The sequence below is a fragment of the Betta splendens genome, chromosome 13 (assembly GCF_900634795.4).
Source record: "Betta splendens chromosome 13, fBetSpl5.4, whole genome shotgun sequence".
In the NCBI taxonomy this organism is placed as follows: domain Eukaryota; kingdom Metazoa; phylum Chordata; class Actinopteri; order Anabantiformes; family Osphronemidae; genus Betta; species Betta splendens.
Window position 1 is genome coordinate 19,720,193 of NC_040893.2, and position 13,095 is coordinate 19,733,287.

Sequence of the window (13,095 nt, forward strand, 5' to 3'; positions counted from 1 at the left end):
CCTCAATCCCGACACACGTGGTCAAACTCCTGCGTTCAAAGGAGCAGCGTTACAAAAGCCTCTTCGTCTCCTCCGTTGTCCCATCGGAGCCACGCAGCTCCAGAAGGCGGCGGTAACGAGTTGTTTACCAAAAACCACAGAAGAAGAACGGAAGCAGCAGCAGCAGCAACGAACCGGATGTAAACTCCGTGTCATGGCTCCATGTTGTTGGTAAAGAGCAGCTGAACATCTTCCATTTATTTCTAGTTTTTTCATCAGCGGACTCACGGCTGAACTTTGGTCCGCGTCACACGACTGATTTCCCGTAAAACCGTCGTCTTTGTTCGTCACCAAGAAGCACAGCGACATGGCGGCGATGGAAACTTTTTGCCGCCAGACGGAGCTGATACTGAAGATGGCGGTGGAGTCGGTGACCTCCGTCCTCACTCAGAGGCCCGGGGGGCAGTGGACGGACAGCGGGGACCGCCCGGTGAGCAAATGAAGCTCCGCGAGTCAGTCAGCGGGGAGTCTGAGGGGGATCCAGTCAGACAGAGAACAAACGGGTTCAGAGGAAAATCCGCCATCACTTCCTGATTCGTACAAAGCGATTCTAACAGACAGCGCAAAATTGTTTTTAGTTCAGTAGAGATAGATGTAGGCTAGATTTAATATAAAAAATGTTGTTTGTGAGTGTGAGGCATAAAAAGAAAGAAAACTATAAAAGCTATTTCTTCTCTGCAGGTGAATGTGAGTGACGTCCTTCACAGCATGTCTACAGAGGCTGTCCGCAAAATCTGCTGCATTTTCAAAGAGCTGTTCACGAGTTTAGAGGGAGAAACCGAGTCTCTTAGGAACCGAGTCAAACATCTGGAATCAGAACTGCAGACAGGAAACTGTGCAACCAAGAAGATGCTGGGTCAGAACCAACCTAAAGGTCAGTGGCTCCAGCGTCACAGGGAACCTGACTGTCCAGGATGAGGGGACCCTGGTGTAATTCACCTGCTTTGTTTATGTTGGCTCCACAGCTGCTGGGGGCCTAATGCCAGGTGTCAACACAGTTGCATGGAGACATCATCAAACACATAGTTTTATGTTATCTTAATTTTTGTTTTACTTTTCAAATACATGGTTCTGACAGATGGACCCGGTCCTGTAGATGCTGCAGTTCTCACCACAACCTTTAGCTGCAAACCCCAACATCTGCCTCACAGCCTCCAAATCCATCAGCAGATGACAGCTCACAGCCAGCAGCTGCACAGACCAAGCACAGCTCAGAGAAGGAGCGGCCCAGACCTGCACGGGAACCCGGATCAGACTGAGTTCCAGAGTCTGAAGGAGGCGTTCCTGCCTGAAGTGGTTTTAGAAACAAATCCCAGAGATTTAATGCCATTGCTTCCTGTGGTGACTGATCAGCCCGTCGGTGATGCCACAGGTGTGTCTGTGACGGCCAGTGAAGACCCGCACACACCTGACGAAGGTGTAAGTGTCCGTACAGAAGGATCCATACGGATAATTCATCACACATTTGGGCTTTTTCCTCACAGTGTAGTGAATTAAAGGTCCCCTATTGTGCTTCACAGGCAAAAACTATATAGAACCTAGGTGCTTGTGAATGTTCATGTACATCTTCAGGACAGACAGGCGATTTACATGAATTAGACAAGTCCAGTCAGGCCGTTGTGGGAAAGGATTGGGCTAATTGGTAAAATGTGAAACAGGAAGAAGTGGACGTATCCCGTATTTGGTGTGTGTCCACGGCCAGAAATGTACGAGATTGTGGGAAAGGTGGATTTTGCACAATTTTAAAAGGCATTCAAAGCTTTTATGTTTCTGTCGCTACACTGACGCTGAGTCTGAAACGATGAACACGTACCTGCGTGTGATAATGCGCTTCTTTCTCACACAGGACCGAGGTTCCACCTGCCACATGAAGACAGAAACGGTGGTTGAGAAAAGTCCACCAGGTGAGACAGGATGTGGACAGCCAGTTTGGTGGAGGTGCGTTCAAGTAGCTTCAGTGTTGCTTCTGGTTTCTCTGCAGGTGCAAGTGAGGAGGAGCAGAAGGAGGCTGAGAGGAGGCGGCGCAGGGAGCTGTACAAGGAAAAGCGTTTCTTCTGTGAACTCTGTAACAAAGGCTTCCATCAGCAGTACCAGTTAAGGAAACACACGTCCTCCCACCTCAAACCATTTCCCTGCAGCTCCTGTGATAAGGGCTTCTACAAAGCTAAGACCTTGCAGCGGCACCAGCTGAGCCACCGGCTGAGAGAAGCCCAGGAGAATGACCCCGACAAGATGCTGAGCTGCGACCAGTGCGACAGGAAGTTCCGGCTGCTGCGGCAGCTCCGGGTCCACCAGGCGACGCATCGTCTAGAGGAGATGCCGCTGAAGTGCCACGTATGTGACCGCACCTTTACCTCTCCCAGCTCGCTACGCTACCACGAGGTGTCGCATGCTGAGGTCAAGCCTTTCATGTGCGACGTCTGCGGGAAGAGTTTCACCAGGAAGAAGAACCTCCGGGAGCACCAGACGGTTCACACGGGCGCCCGGCCCTACTCCTGCCAGACCTGTGGCAAGAGGTTCTCCACAGCCAGCAACTTGCGAGTACATAAGAGGTCACACTCAGAGGAGCGGCCCTTCAAGTGCAGTGAGTGTGACAAGGCCTTTAAATGTAAGATGGGTCTGCTGCAGCACCGCGTGGTCCATTCCGGAGAAAAACCCTTCATGTGCCAGACGTGCGGCCTCAGTTTTGGACTCAAGTACAACTTCCAGAGACACCTGCGTCTCCACAATGGAGAGAGGCCTTTCAGGTATGCACACACTCCACACAATAGGCAACCCTTCACACCTTCAACAGGAAATAAACACCCTTAACCCCTTAATCTCACTTTCAGGTGTGATAAATGTGGGGAGGGGTTCACGGGGACCTGGGCTTTGAAGACCCACATGTTGGTTCACGGTGTGGAGAAGCCGTTCATGTGTGACCTGTGCGGGAAGACGTTTTTCTACAATTGTCAGCTGCAAAAACATCAGCAGCTGGTTCACGGCACTAGAGATGGAGGGAAGGGTGGTGCTAAGATGGAGGGGCTGTCGGGGCGGCGGAAGCCAAGCAGAGTCAAGCCCTTCAGTTGTAAAACCTGCCTGAAAAGCTTCAGCAGCACCTCCACACTGAGAACCCATGAGAAGAGTCACGCTGAGAACAAAGAGTTCACCTGCGAACCGTGTGGGAAATCCTTCCACCTGCGACACCTGTACCTGTATCACCTGCGGCAGCACAGTGGCGACAGGCCGTTCGTCTGCAGCATCTGTCAGAAAGGATTCATGTTGTCATCGCAGCTAAAGCAGCACCAGCTGCTGCACACGGGGGTCAAACCCTACAGGTGTGAACAGTGCGGCAAAGAGTTCAGGACTCCGCAGAACTACCACCGCCACCTACTGGTGCACACCGGGGAGAAACCCTATGAGTGCACAGTCTGCACCCGCAAATTCAGGCAGTCCAACCAGCTCAAGTCCCACATGCAGATCCACACTGGCATCAAGCTGTACAAGTGCGCCCACTGTAACCAGGGCTTCTCTGACTCCCGGCAGCTGAAGAAACACAGGTGTGGGGATTATGGTCCGAGCCTCCGCGACAGTGGAAGCACACGACCGAAAGACGAGAACAACTTCCACTGGACGGATGACTTCACGCAGACTCAGCCTGTTGTGTCACCGTGAAGTGTTTAATGAACATCAGCACAAACTCAGGAACTTTGGTTATAAGTTTACACTAAGTGTTGGATCTGAGATGTTTAGAGTTTTTTGATTATTATTTTAAATGTAAATTGTTAGACAGTAAATAAACACAACTTATACTGGAGAAATCGCTCTTATATCATAAATCCTTCATCCTGCTATTCTGTTGTTTACAACACTTGTTAGTGTATATATAGTATATGTATAATATCCTATTCGTTTAAAAGGACAAAGTCTATTCAAGGCTTGTTTTGTGGGGTTAGGCCTATTTATATTGATTACAGGAGCTAAATATATTGAAGCATTGAGCTACTTTAGAAAATTATTGTGATTTTTTTGTGCTGCTATAAAGTCTATGCTTTTACAGCTCATATTTTCCAAAATGATTTTAACAAGTCTATCTTTTAAATGTGCAGCAAAATGTGATAATTTTAGTAGCTGAGGTCAAGCTCATTTTTATGTTGACAGCTTAATTCTGCTCTGAATGAACTTTAGTTTGATTAGAGATTATTAAAAGTCTGGAGGAAATTTGATTAAGATAAGAAATCCCAGAAGAAGCAGGCTGAGTGTGCGGCATCTGCCTAGACAGGCTGAAAAGACAGAGAAGAACGGAGAATTATCAGTTAATGAGCAGCAATTGACGTAAACAAAGATGTTACTAAATCTAATGTTTTATTGAATTAGGAAACCTTTAATTAATCTTTTTGCGGCTTTATGTCGCGTTATTTGACGGAGGCGTAACGTGAAAAGTCCGACGGCCTTGAACACAGCACGGCGGTGGAACATGCGCAGAACTCCAGCGGACGATAACGCGGGTGTTCGGTACATGCTAGCCTCCGGTGACCTCAGCTAGCCCTCCGTTCGTTCACCTACGGTTGTGAGCACAGAGCTCTGCGTTGTCACAGCAGCGGGAGTGAAGGAGAAGGAGCGGGAATCAGCTGAAAGCCTGGGCTGAACCGTGTTATTTTGAACAAGTTACTAAAGCTAAAGGTTAGCCGTTAGCACTACCAAAACAAGTTTAGCTTGAAGCTAACTTTAACCTCCGAAGCTACAAACGTCCAGGTGAGTGTTTGTTTTACAGTGACAGTGTTTGTTGTGAACTTCGACGCAAACCTAGAAGGTTTATTAAGCTTCCATCAGTCATCAACTGACATTTAGCTGCACCGCTTTGAACTGTGTGACAGAAACTCTCCGAAGGCCTCTAAGCCTGGTTCCAAACGGTCCCGGTTTGTTTGTGAAGGAGGAAAATGGGCCCAGTGTCTGACAGGAGAGGACGGGCCCTGTCTGTGGATGACTGTCGCTGTCCCGTTTGTCTGGACATCTTCATGGAGCCGGTCACGCTCCCCTGTTCACACACCTTCTGTAAGGTAGGAGGTTCTGCTTTTTGGGTGCAACCTAACGGGCACAAGGACGTACAGGGATTCACAGCGAAGCCTAGAACCCAACGCCGCGCTACTTGGTTATACGTTTAACAGCATATCAGGTTTGACCAAACAATGACAGATAGCTCTGAGGGAGAAGCACGGTGGGGCTGCAACTTTTCCCAGCTGTTCCTATTGGGAAGACAAAGTAGAGAAGGCGTTTTGATCACAGGCTACTTTTCTAATGTAATGTCCACCACAAGGTGTCACCACACTGAATCTTCAAGGGAACTTGTTTGATTGTTTGACTGTAACAGAGCTGTTTCCTGGAGTCGGTGGACAAGGCCACGCTGTGCTGTCCTATGTGTAGGAAGAGGGTTTCCACTTGGGCTCGACACAGCAACAGGAACAACTCGCTGGTCAACCAGAAACTGTGGACACAGATCCAGACCTGTTTCCCTTTACAGTGTCAGCGAAGGCTGAGTGGACAGGAAGACGAGGATGATGCAACAGGTACGACATTAACTCAGAACATGGGGAAACACAGAGTAATAAAAGCCCACAACGTTACTAGGAAGAGAAATAAAACCAGTACCACACAAATAAATAGATCAAAGGAGCTGACTTAGTTGGTGTGTTTACCAAACCCCAAACAACAAACTATTGTGTGAATGTGAAGTGAATCCCGCTCACTTATCATCAAACTTGTTCATCTTAATTATTATTTGTTTTTAAACACTGCAACAGGTAGAATCTGCCAATATGTCAGAAAAATCAGCTGATTCCACTGCTTCTTTCAAACTCTGTGTGTGTGTGTGTGTGTGTGTGTGTGTGTGTGTGTGTGTGTCCAGCCTCCACTTTTTTCCCCAGAGTCAGTGAACCTGGGGCGCTCAGGCAGGAGTATGAAGACCAGGTCTTTAAAGTAAGATCAGCTTTAGTTTTATCCATTTGTTGTGTGTGTTTAGTCTTGGATGCATTGTGTTTTCCTAAACTGGGTCAGACCATCACGCACCACCCTTCGCGCCCATCGCTGTTGTTTACCTCACAGCTTTTTTGTTTTTTGGTGTAGATGTGTCCGTGTCGCTGATGGCACTGAGCTGTGTGTGTTTTAGCTGACAGAAGAGAAGCGAGTGATGGATGAGGAACAGAAGAAGGCCAGTGAGGAGTACATCCAGAAACTGCTGGCAGAGGAACAGGAGCTCTTGCAGCAGGACATGAGGAGGAGGGAGGAAGATGAACAACTGGCACGACAGCTTAGCAACCAGCTGGTTGGTGTTTCTAGTGTGATTCCTGTTTCTAAATTGACCCATTTGTGTTCAACCTCAAAGGCGGCCTGGTGGCTCAGTGGGTAGAGCATTGGTCTGGAGAGCAGCTTGTTCGAACCCAGTTGATCCCACCATGTCCTTGAGTGAGACACCCGGGCGCCTTGCATGGCAGCCCACCGCTACTTATCACATAAAAGTTTAAAAGACTTTCTTCTTCTAAAAGATTAAAATCATTTTATCGTGTTGTCTTTTCTTTCTCCTCCTCCAGAATTCAGCTTCACCCTCTCAGGAGATCAGCCATCTTTCCAACAGTACTCCTGCCAAGAAGAAAGTTGAATCTGGACAGATTGAGAGGTGGGTCGAGTCCAGGTCCATTACTGATCTGGGTTCAGCAGCATTGGGGATGGGTTAGTTTGAGGAAACGGTGGCTATATATATCACCACCATCTTGAGCTCAGCTGATCCAGTTGGTGTTGTTTCAGGTTTTTGTGTCCTCTTCCATTCAAATCGAGCTCACCCAACTCTAACAAGGTGAGTTTAAAAAGCCGTCTGTCCTGAGAACAGCTAGATAATAAGATATCTATAATAACAGATTTATTCATTGACAAGGACAGAGTGAAGAAGCTCAGACTTTCTTTGACGCATTTGTTTCAGTTCATTTTTATTGTTCATCCTACAGAATCAGTCTCAGCTACTTTTCTGGTCTCTGACTTTGTTTTAGGAGAAGGTTTTGTCTGAGGTGAAGCTGCAGGTCATGGTGCCCTTCCACTCTCCTCCTCATGGACCACAGAGTCTTCACCCAGAGGATCAGACTCGGAGAAATCAGCTCATCACACATGGTCAGCCTTCATCATCCAAAAGGAAAACATCAGCTGAAGAAGTGGAGGAGATAGTGGTCACTAAGCGAGTCTGTCCTTCATCCTCTCTGGAGCTGGAGAGCTCAGTTCTGCAGTGTCAGGTGGAGCAGCTGAGCAGACGACAGCAGGAGGAGGAGGACCGGCACCTTGCCCTGCTTCTGCAGAAGGAGCTGGACAAAGAGGAGAGACAGAGATGCCCTGACAGACGCAAAGGGTCCAGTGACGCCTACCCGCTCCGCCAGAACCACAGGAGCAAAGTGGAGAGGAAGAACCCCAGCAGAGCGTCCAGGGGACTGTCAAAGACCTCCATCTCCTCTCCTTCCCCTGCCGTGTCCCCCTCCTCCTCCAAACAGACCAAGCTCACTCAGCTGTTCTCTAACTTGAGAAGCTGAGCTTATTCTGTTGGATCCTCCAGGTTTGGCTATAATTCGTGATTTTCAACTCACAGAGCACGAGTTGTGATTAATGATGGACTGAAGTTCCCCAGAGGAGGAAGATGCCTCATGGCTCCGGAGGAGAATCATGATGACATCAGTGTGAAATAAAAACAGAGTGGTTCCCATGCAGCTCCGAAGGTGCTAAAATAGTCAGGTGTTATAGTATTTTAGTTTTTCAGACTGTTCCCACAATAAAATAAAAAAACACAATGTCTCAAATTAAGTAGGGTATTTTTGTTGTTGTTTATTTTCTGTTTTAAACTAGTATTTCTGCTGTGTGCGTTATTACTTCCTCCACCATTCAATGACATCACATAACTGTCGTAACCAGGGTCAGATCCACAATTTAAGACTAATTTGACTAGACAAGCATGAGCAGTGGTTTGAGTTTGGTCCATGACTCAGGAGCTGCCATCATCCTGCTGTGGTTCCTCTCATGGTGTGACTTATGTCAGCATCCTCGTGGGTCATTAGTGTCAAAGCGTCACGACCTGTGGTTTCCGTCACGTCGTGTGTTTTGGTTTTGGTTCTGGTTTTAAATCAGCTGCTGCAGACAGAAGTGTTTTCCGGGGCTTTAAGTCTGGTGTTTCGTACAAGCTGGACCCGATCACTGCATCAGTCTGATCACAAATGAACCACCGCTCCCGTTCACGTACCAGTGGTGGCTGATGTGGACAAGATCACTGAAAACGGATCCAACTGTCAGGAAACTAGTTCAATATTACGATGCGAACCAGAGGAGCCGAGCGTGACCTGCTGTCAAGTGGAGGACGGTTTACATCAATCCTCAAAACTAAGAGTGACTCAAACAAACTGGAAATAGAACGGCCATAAACGCTGTAGTCCTGGGTTCTGGTCAGGGGAACTGGGATCCCATCAGAACCTAGATAAGTGTTTGGATCCAGGTTTTCTTCTGGGTTTCCCAGTGGTGAAATAAAGTTTCCCAAATGTTCAGATGAACATAAATGGTGTGTTCATCTTCTCTCCATCTCCTGAGTAAATCTCCTGAGCTCAGATCAGCTGCACTGATTTAAACTATATTTCCTGATTTGAACCAAAACCAGGACCTTCAGGACCAGAACCCTGAAGACTGGACTCCTGTGGCGGTTTTTGTTTGTTGGATTCTTGTTCCTGTTTCTATTTTGAGCTGGAGGCGTTTCCATGGGTTATAAATGTGTCGGAACTGGGTTCCCATCATCGACTGCTGCTTCTCATCACGGTGAGTAACGTTAATTCTATAACTTCAAGTTCCAGTTTCATCATATTTATTTGCAAATAGTTGGGCTTCCTGTGGTTTACTTTAAAGTTTGTTTGAAATTAAAAACAAAGTAATGAACATGTGCTTTATACTTATTTTTACCAATGTAACGCAGCTTCACAGTTTGCTATTCAGTGGAAAATGGAGCTTTAAGAGATTTACTTTTTCTCTCACTTAGTTTTGTTTATATTTCCTACAAATTAACTTTCTGAGGTTGTGACTTTTTTTAATAAAAATAATAATATAAATAATAATATAAAAATAATGTTGAGAGAGTCTATATATATATATATATATATATATATATATATATATATATATATATATATATATATATATAAATTATATATATATTAATTATATATATATTTTTATTATATATATTTCACATAATTTTTGTGATGGACAGCGCTTACCTTTAATATAATGATGTTTCCCTCAGCTGCTGTTAAATAATGTTATTAACAGAGACACATTCCTCTGTTGCCACTTGGTCTGATTGTTAGGGTTGTTGTTTAAACAAAACACAAAACACTTTAATCATCATGAAGTGAAATTCTTCACTGACTGTTTAGTAGAAACTAAATACTTTGAATCCAGGTTGAAGCTTCAGACTTTCTGGTGTGACTCCGGGCTTGTGTTGGGTTCACAGCTGCAAACAGGTCAGACAGGCAGCTAATGCTCATCTTTACCCTTGATCAACAGATGTGTGTGTCACGCTGCCTGCGCTGTGTTGGCGTGTCTCTTGTTTCCACGGCGATAATCTGCAGCCTCGCTAACATCCTGCTGCTGTTTCCTGGACTCAGCAGCCGCTTCCTGTTGGACCGTCATGTGACCAGCGAAGCCACCTGGGCCACAGGTGTGTGGGGTTCAGGTCTGCTGGTATGTAACTCCACGCCGTGATGATGCTGGTGAAGCTGACTCTTTAAGCAGCCGTGTGGTGTTTTTAGTATTTCTCCAGGTTGAGAGTTAACATGATCAAACTGCTCCGAGACGACACGAGTCACACAGTGACAGATCCGTGTGTGTGTGTTTGACATGTGATGTTGTGCTGTGTGTGGCTGACTCATTTCCCCTGTGTTATTTCTGTCGTCACATGTTCGTTCTGTCTTTGGTTCTGATTGGAACTGACCGGGACGTCTGCTTGCAGGTTTTACTGGGAGCCCGCTCGTTTGTCCAGAGCAGTAAAACCAGAGGCTGCTGTGCATTCAGGAGTCAGGTGAGCTCAGAGATCTGGTCACCTTCATTACATTTAGTCCCTTACAGTTTGTTTATATTAGCACCAATTCTCCACAAATCTAATGTGAAGGCACAAACTACTAGATAGAATCATATCAAAGGCCCAGCCAGCTGTAGCAGACTCAGGCTGAGGGGTCAGAGAATTAAAGCTTGCTTGCAGGTGTAAGAGGTATTTGCTTTTGTATCCAGATGTTGTGCCAGGTGCTGTACTCCTGTGTGTCCCTGTTGGGAGCCTTCATCTGCGGTGTGGTCAGTGCCAACGGTCTCGCCAATGGTCCTCTGTGTCTGTACAACAGTACCCATGGTCAGACCTGGGGGGTCCCGCTGAAGCCCAGTCCTGGTGAATGGTGAGGTCCGCACAGTTGAACAGTCCTATACAGATGTTTGTCTCTTTGCTGAATCACAGTTTTCATTCATAGGAGCTACCTGTATAACAGGACTCTGTGGTCCACGGTGTGCCTGGAGCCCCAGAATGTGGTTCAGTGGAACATGGTTCTGTTTAGTGTGATGGGGTCCGTCAGTGGACTGCAGGTTCTGCTTTGTGTTGCCAATGTGCTGAACTCTCTGCTGGGAATGATCCTAGGACATGGCTCCGGTCAGACCAAAGTCTAAGTGTCGCTCTTCTGTACCTGTTAGGACCTTTCACAATAAAAGCGCAGTCAATAATATAATTTACAATTGAAAAATAAGAACCTATTTTATCTTATATATTTGTGATTATTGTATATATACAGTATTTAAATAAGAACCTATTTTATCTTATATATTTGTCATTATACATATATATACAGTATTTATTAGTTTACATTGATGCTTTTATATTACTTAGGACAGTAATAATTGTTAAGTGTAAACTATGTTGTTTTGTTTATTTGTTGACATATCCAGTTATCCCTATCAAGGTTATCACTTAATGATAATATGACCAATATGTTTTTTATACTGTATTTTACAGAAAACTTGTACGTTTTACATGTAACAGTCTAATGAATGAAAACATCTACAGTCAAGTGCCTAATTATTAAAATTATGGGAAAACTATTAGTACTTATTTTCTTCTTACTACTATTGCTACTATTTTTTATTATTGTTTTATTTGTATTACCAATATAAAATATAAGTTATATCAGTGTCGTTTTGGCTAAACACTACCACGTATTGTCCGCTAGGGGGCAGTAAACGCTGCTGCTATTGTTTTGAAACGAACGTATAAACCGGAAGCTAAACCTGAAGTCGGAAATGATGCTTTGTGTGTATTTGTGTGAGAAGAAGCGGCAGGATTTTTCCTGATTTTTACCCTGCTACGCTGTTACCAAACCACAGAGATTATTTTCAGGCTGCGGGGTCAGAGACTGTGAGTCACAGTTGAACTCTCGTTGACCGTTAGCCGTTAGCCGTCGGGGCTTTGTCCGTCATGGCGACGGGAGGCGGCGCAGCTCCTCCACATGTCGGTGATATCGAAGAAGATGCTTCACAGCTGATGTTTCCCAAAGGTTGGTTCCTTTACTTTATTGTGTTTAAACAATAAACGTAGGAAATGACCTAATTGTCCCGGCTCATTGTTACAAAACTATTTATATTTTATTATGTTATTTCTGTATCAATGAAACCGTGCTTCTTGCGTTTTGGGCAATTGAATGGACCCCTCTTCACCAGCGTCGCGGACCATAATGGGTTCTCTCGTTCTGTAACAGTGAGACGAGATAAAAGCACTTTTCGGCTCCGGTGACTTTTATCACTTAAAAACACGAGGCATAAAAAAGTAAGTTAGAGGTTTGGAGATTTAACTAGTTAGAGGCAGTAACAAACCTGATGTGAGCTGATCTGTCTGGACCACACTGGATGAGGTCCAAGAATAAACGGGACCTGTGATCACATGATTTGATTTGACAGCTTAAAGTGCGTCTGGGCCTGACGCCAGGATGCGTCGTGCTGTCTCTGTCTGAAGGCCCATGTGTTTTCTGTTGTTGACAGAGTTTGAGAACGCAGAGACTTTGCTGAACTCAGAAGTCCATATGTTGCTGGAGCACCGGAAGCAGCAGAACGAGAGTGCAGAGGATGAACAGGAGCTGTCCGAAGTCTTCATGAAGACTCTCAACTACACTGCTCGATTCAGCCGCTTCAAGAACAGAGAGACCATCACAGCGGTTCGCAGGTACCGGTCGGCTTCCTACATGGTTGGATGTCAGACTCTCTGATCTGGATCTGACGGTTCTCCTTTCTCTGGTTCACGTCTTCAGTCTCCTCCTGCAGAAGAAGCTCCATAAGTTTGAGTTGGCCAGTTTAGCAAACCTGTGTCCAGAAGCAGCTGAAGAGGCCAAAGCCCTGATCCCCAGGTGATTGTAAACCACTAACCTGCACACGAACTGGACCCGGACCTGGTCCTGAACACTGATCGCTCCTAAGTTTGATGTAGGAGTGAGTTGTCTGTTGTCCATGAAATCCAGTCAAAATGTGACGACGACCCAGAGATGTGAGTGTTAATGTGGTGTTTTCTGTTCTCAGCTTGGAGGGTCGCTTTGAGGATGAGGAGCTTCAGCAGATTCTGGATGACATCCAGACCAAGAGGAGCTTTCAGTACTGAAGCTGGACCTGTACAGATCCTGATGTTGTTTACTGTGTGGAGGACTGAACCGATGCTCATCCTGCTGGGTTTTTCATTTAAGTCTGTGTCCCCTGTCATTCCTTCGTTTGTCACAATAAACTTTAATTGGTCTTTTTTACTTTTGTTTGACTGTCAATACTTAAATTTGGTTTTTATGACCAATCAAAACATTTGTGGAACTTTCATGGAAAATATAAAGGAGGATCAAACCTCCGTAACCAGTTTCTTTTCTTTTTCTAGAGTTTTTCATCTTCCCTGTTGATGTATGAATTAAAAAGCTGGCTTGAGTGGGATTTTGTTTTTGCATTTAATGTCATTTTTAATTTTAATTTTTAATTCTTTTCATTTCATTTGAGTAAATT

General features: G+C 45.5%; 4 protein-coding genes across 7 annotated transcripts; all 4 read left to right on the forward strand.

The window, feature by feature from the left end:
* Nucleotides 1-63: 63 nt before the first annotated feature.
* Nucleotides 64-3,839, forward strand: LOC114867946 (zinc finger protein 345-like). Of its 2 annotated transcripts, XM_029171131.3 has the most exons (7): nt 64-469; nt 721-913; nt 1,005-1,025; nt 1,118-1,458; nt 1,886-1,943; nt 2,021-2,786; nt 2,871-3,839. In XM_029171131.3, exons 1-7 carry the CDS (start codon nt 347-349, stop codon nt 3,691-3,693), a joined length of 2,325 nt encoding a protein of 774 aa, XP_029026964.1. In that variant the 5' UTR covers nt 64-346; the 3' UTR covers nt 3,694-3,839. The 2 variants fall into 2 exon arrangements, with proteins under 2 accessions (XP_029026964.1, XP_029026965.1); XM_029171132.3 differs by lacking the exon at nt 1,005-1,025.
* Nucleotides 3,840-4,470: 631 nt separating this feature from the next.
* Nucleotides 4,471-7,854, forward strand: rnf168 (ring finger protein 168). 2 transcript variants are annotated; one of them, XM_029171136.3, is made up of 8 exons: nt 4,471-4,773; nt 4,896-5,078; nt 5,390-5,585; nt 5,924-5,994; nt 6,185-6,340; nt 6,606-6,691; nt 6,820-6,868; nt 7,059-7,854. In XM_029171136.3, the coding sequence occupies exons 2-8, from the start codon at nt 4,959-4,961 to the stop codon at nt 7,584-7,586; spliced, it is 1,206 nt and encodes a 401-aa protein (XP_029026969.1). In that variant the 5' UTR covers nt 4,471-4,773; nt 4,896-4,958; the 3' UTR covers nt 7,587-7,854. The 2 variants fall into 2 exon arrangements, with proteins under 2 accessions (XP_029026969.1, XP_029026970.1); XM_029171137.3 differs by having other exon boundaries at nt 4,952-5,078.
* Nucleotides 7,855-8,003: 149 nt separating this feature from the next.
* On the forward strand, nt 8,004-11,169 carry LOC114867949 (transmembrane 4 L6 family member 1-like). Of its 2 annotated transcripts, XM_029171140.3 has the most exons (5): nt 8,004-8,850; nt 9,595-9,771; nt 10,040-10,108; nt 10,318-10,475; nt 10,548-11,169. In XM_029171140.3, the coding sequence occupies exons 2-5, from the start codon at nt 9,595-9,597 to the stop codon at nt 10,738-10,740; spliced, it is 597 nt and encodes a 198-aa protein (XP_029026973.1). In that variant the 5' UTR covers nt 8,004-8,850; the 3' UTR covers nt 10,741-11,169. The 2 variants fall into 2 exon arrangements, with proteins under 2 accessions (XP_029026973.1, XP_029026972.1); XM_029171139.3 differs by lacking the exon at nt 8,004-8,850 and having other exon boundaries at nt 9,335-9,771.
* Nucleotides 11,170-11,321: 152 nt separating this feature from the next.
* On the forward strand, nt 11,322-13,026 carry polr2d (RNA polymerase II subunit D). Its single transcript, XM_029171920.3, has 4 exons — nt 11,322-11,621; nt 12,103-12,283; nt 12,369-12,464; nt 12,634-13,026. The coding sequence occupies exons 1-4, from the start codon at nt 11,543-11,545 to the stop codon at nt 12,710-12,712; spliced, it is 435 nt and encodes a 144-aa protein (XP_029027753.1). The 5' UTR covers nt 11,322-11,542; the 3' UTR covers nt 12,713-13,026.
* Nucleotides 13,027-13,095: the final 69 nt, after the last annotated feature.

Bases quoted from the DNA above. Each gene is read 5' to 3' on its own strand.
- polr2d (XM_029171920.3), top strand. From the start codon at position 11,543: ATGGCGACGGGAGGCGGCGCAGCTCCTCCACATGTCGGTGATATCGAA. The intron at 12,284-12,368 runs GTACCGGTCGGC...TCACGTCTTCAG, and splicing joins ACCATCACAGCGGTTCGCAG to TCTCCTCCTGCAGAAGAAGC. The intron at 12,465-12,633 runs GTGATTGTAAAC...TTCTGTTCTCAG, and splicing joins GCCAAAGCCCTGATCCCCAG to CTTGGAGGGTCGCTTTGAGG.
- LOC114867949 (XM_029171139.3), top strand. From the start codon at position 9,568: ATGCTCATCTTTACCCTTGATCAACAGATGTGTGTGTCACGCTGCCTG. The intron at 9,772-10,039 runs GTATGTAACTCC...GTCTGCTTGCAG, and splicing joins TGTGGGGTTCAGGTCTGCTG to GTTTTACTGGGAGCCCGCTC. The intron at 10,109-10,317 runs GTGAGCTCAGAG...TTTTGTATCCAG, and splicing joins GCTGTGCATTCAGGAGTCAG to ATGTTGTGCCAGGTGCTGTA.
- LOC114867946 (XM_029171131.3), top strand. From the start codon at position 347: ATGGCGGCGATGGAAACTTTTTGCCGCCAGACGGAGCTGATACTGAAG. The intron at 470-720 runs GTGAGCAAATGA...TCTTCTCTGCAG, and splicing joins CGGACAGCGGGGACCGCCCG to GTGAATGTGAGTGACGTCCT. The intron at 914-1,004 runs GTCAGTGGCTCC...TTGGCTCCACAG, and splicing joins GGGTCAGAACCAACCTAAAG to CTGCTGGGGGCCTAATGCCA.
- rnf168 (XM_029171136.3), top strand. From the start codon at position 4,959: ATGGGCCCAGTGTCTGACAGGAGAGGACGGGCCCTGTCTGTGGATGAC. The intron at 6,692-6,819 runs GTGGGTCGAGTC...GTGTTGTTTCAG, and splicing joins GAATCTGGACAGATTGAGAG to GTTTTTGTGTCCTCTTCCAT. The intron at 6,869-7,058 runs GTGAGTTTAAAA...ACTTTGTTTTAG, and splicing joins GCTCACCCAACTCTAACAAG to GAGAAGGTTTTGTCTGAGGT.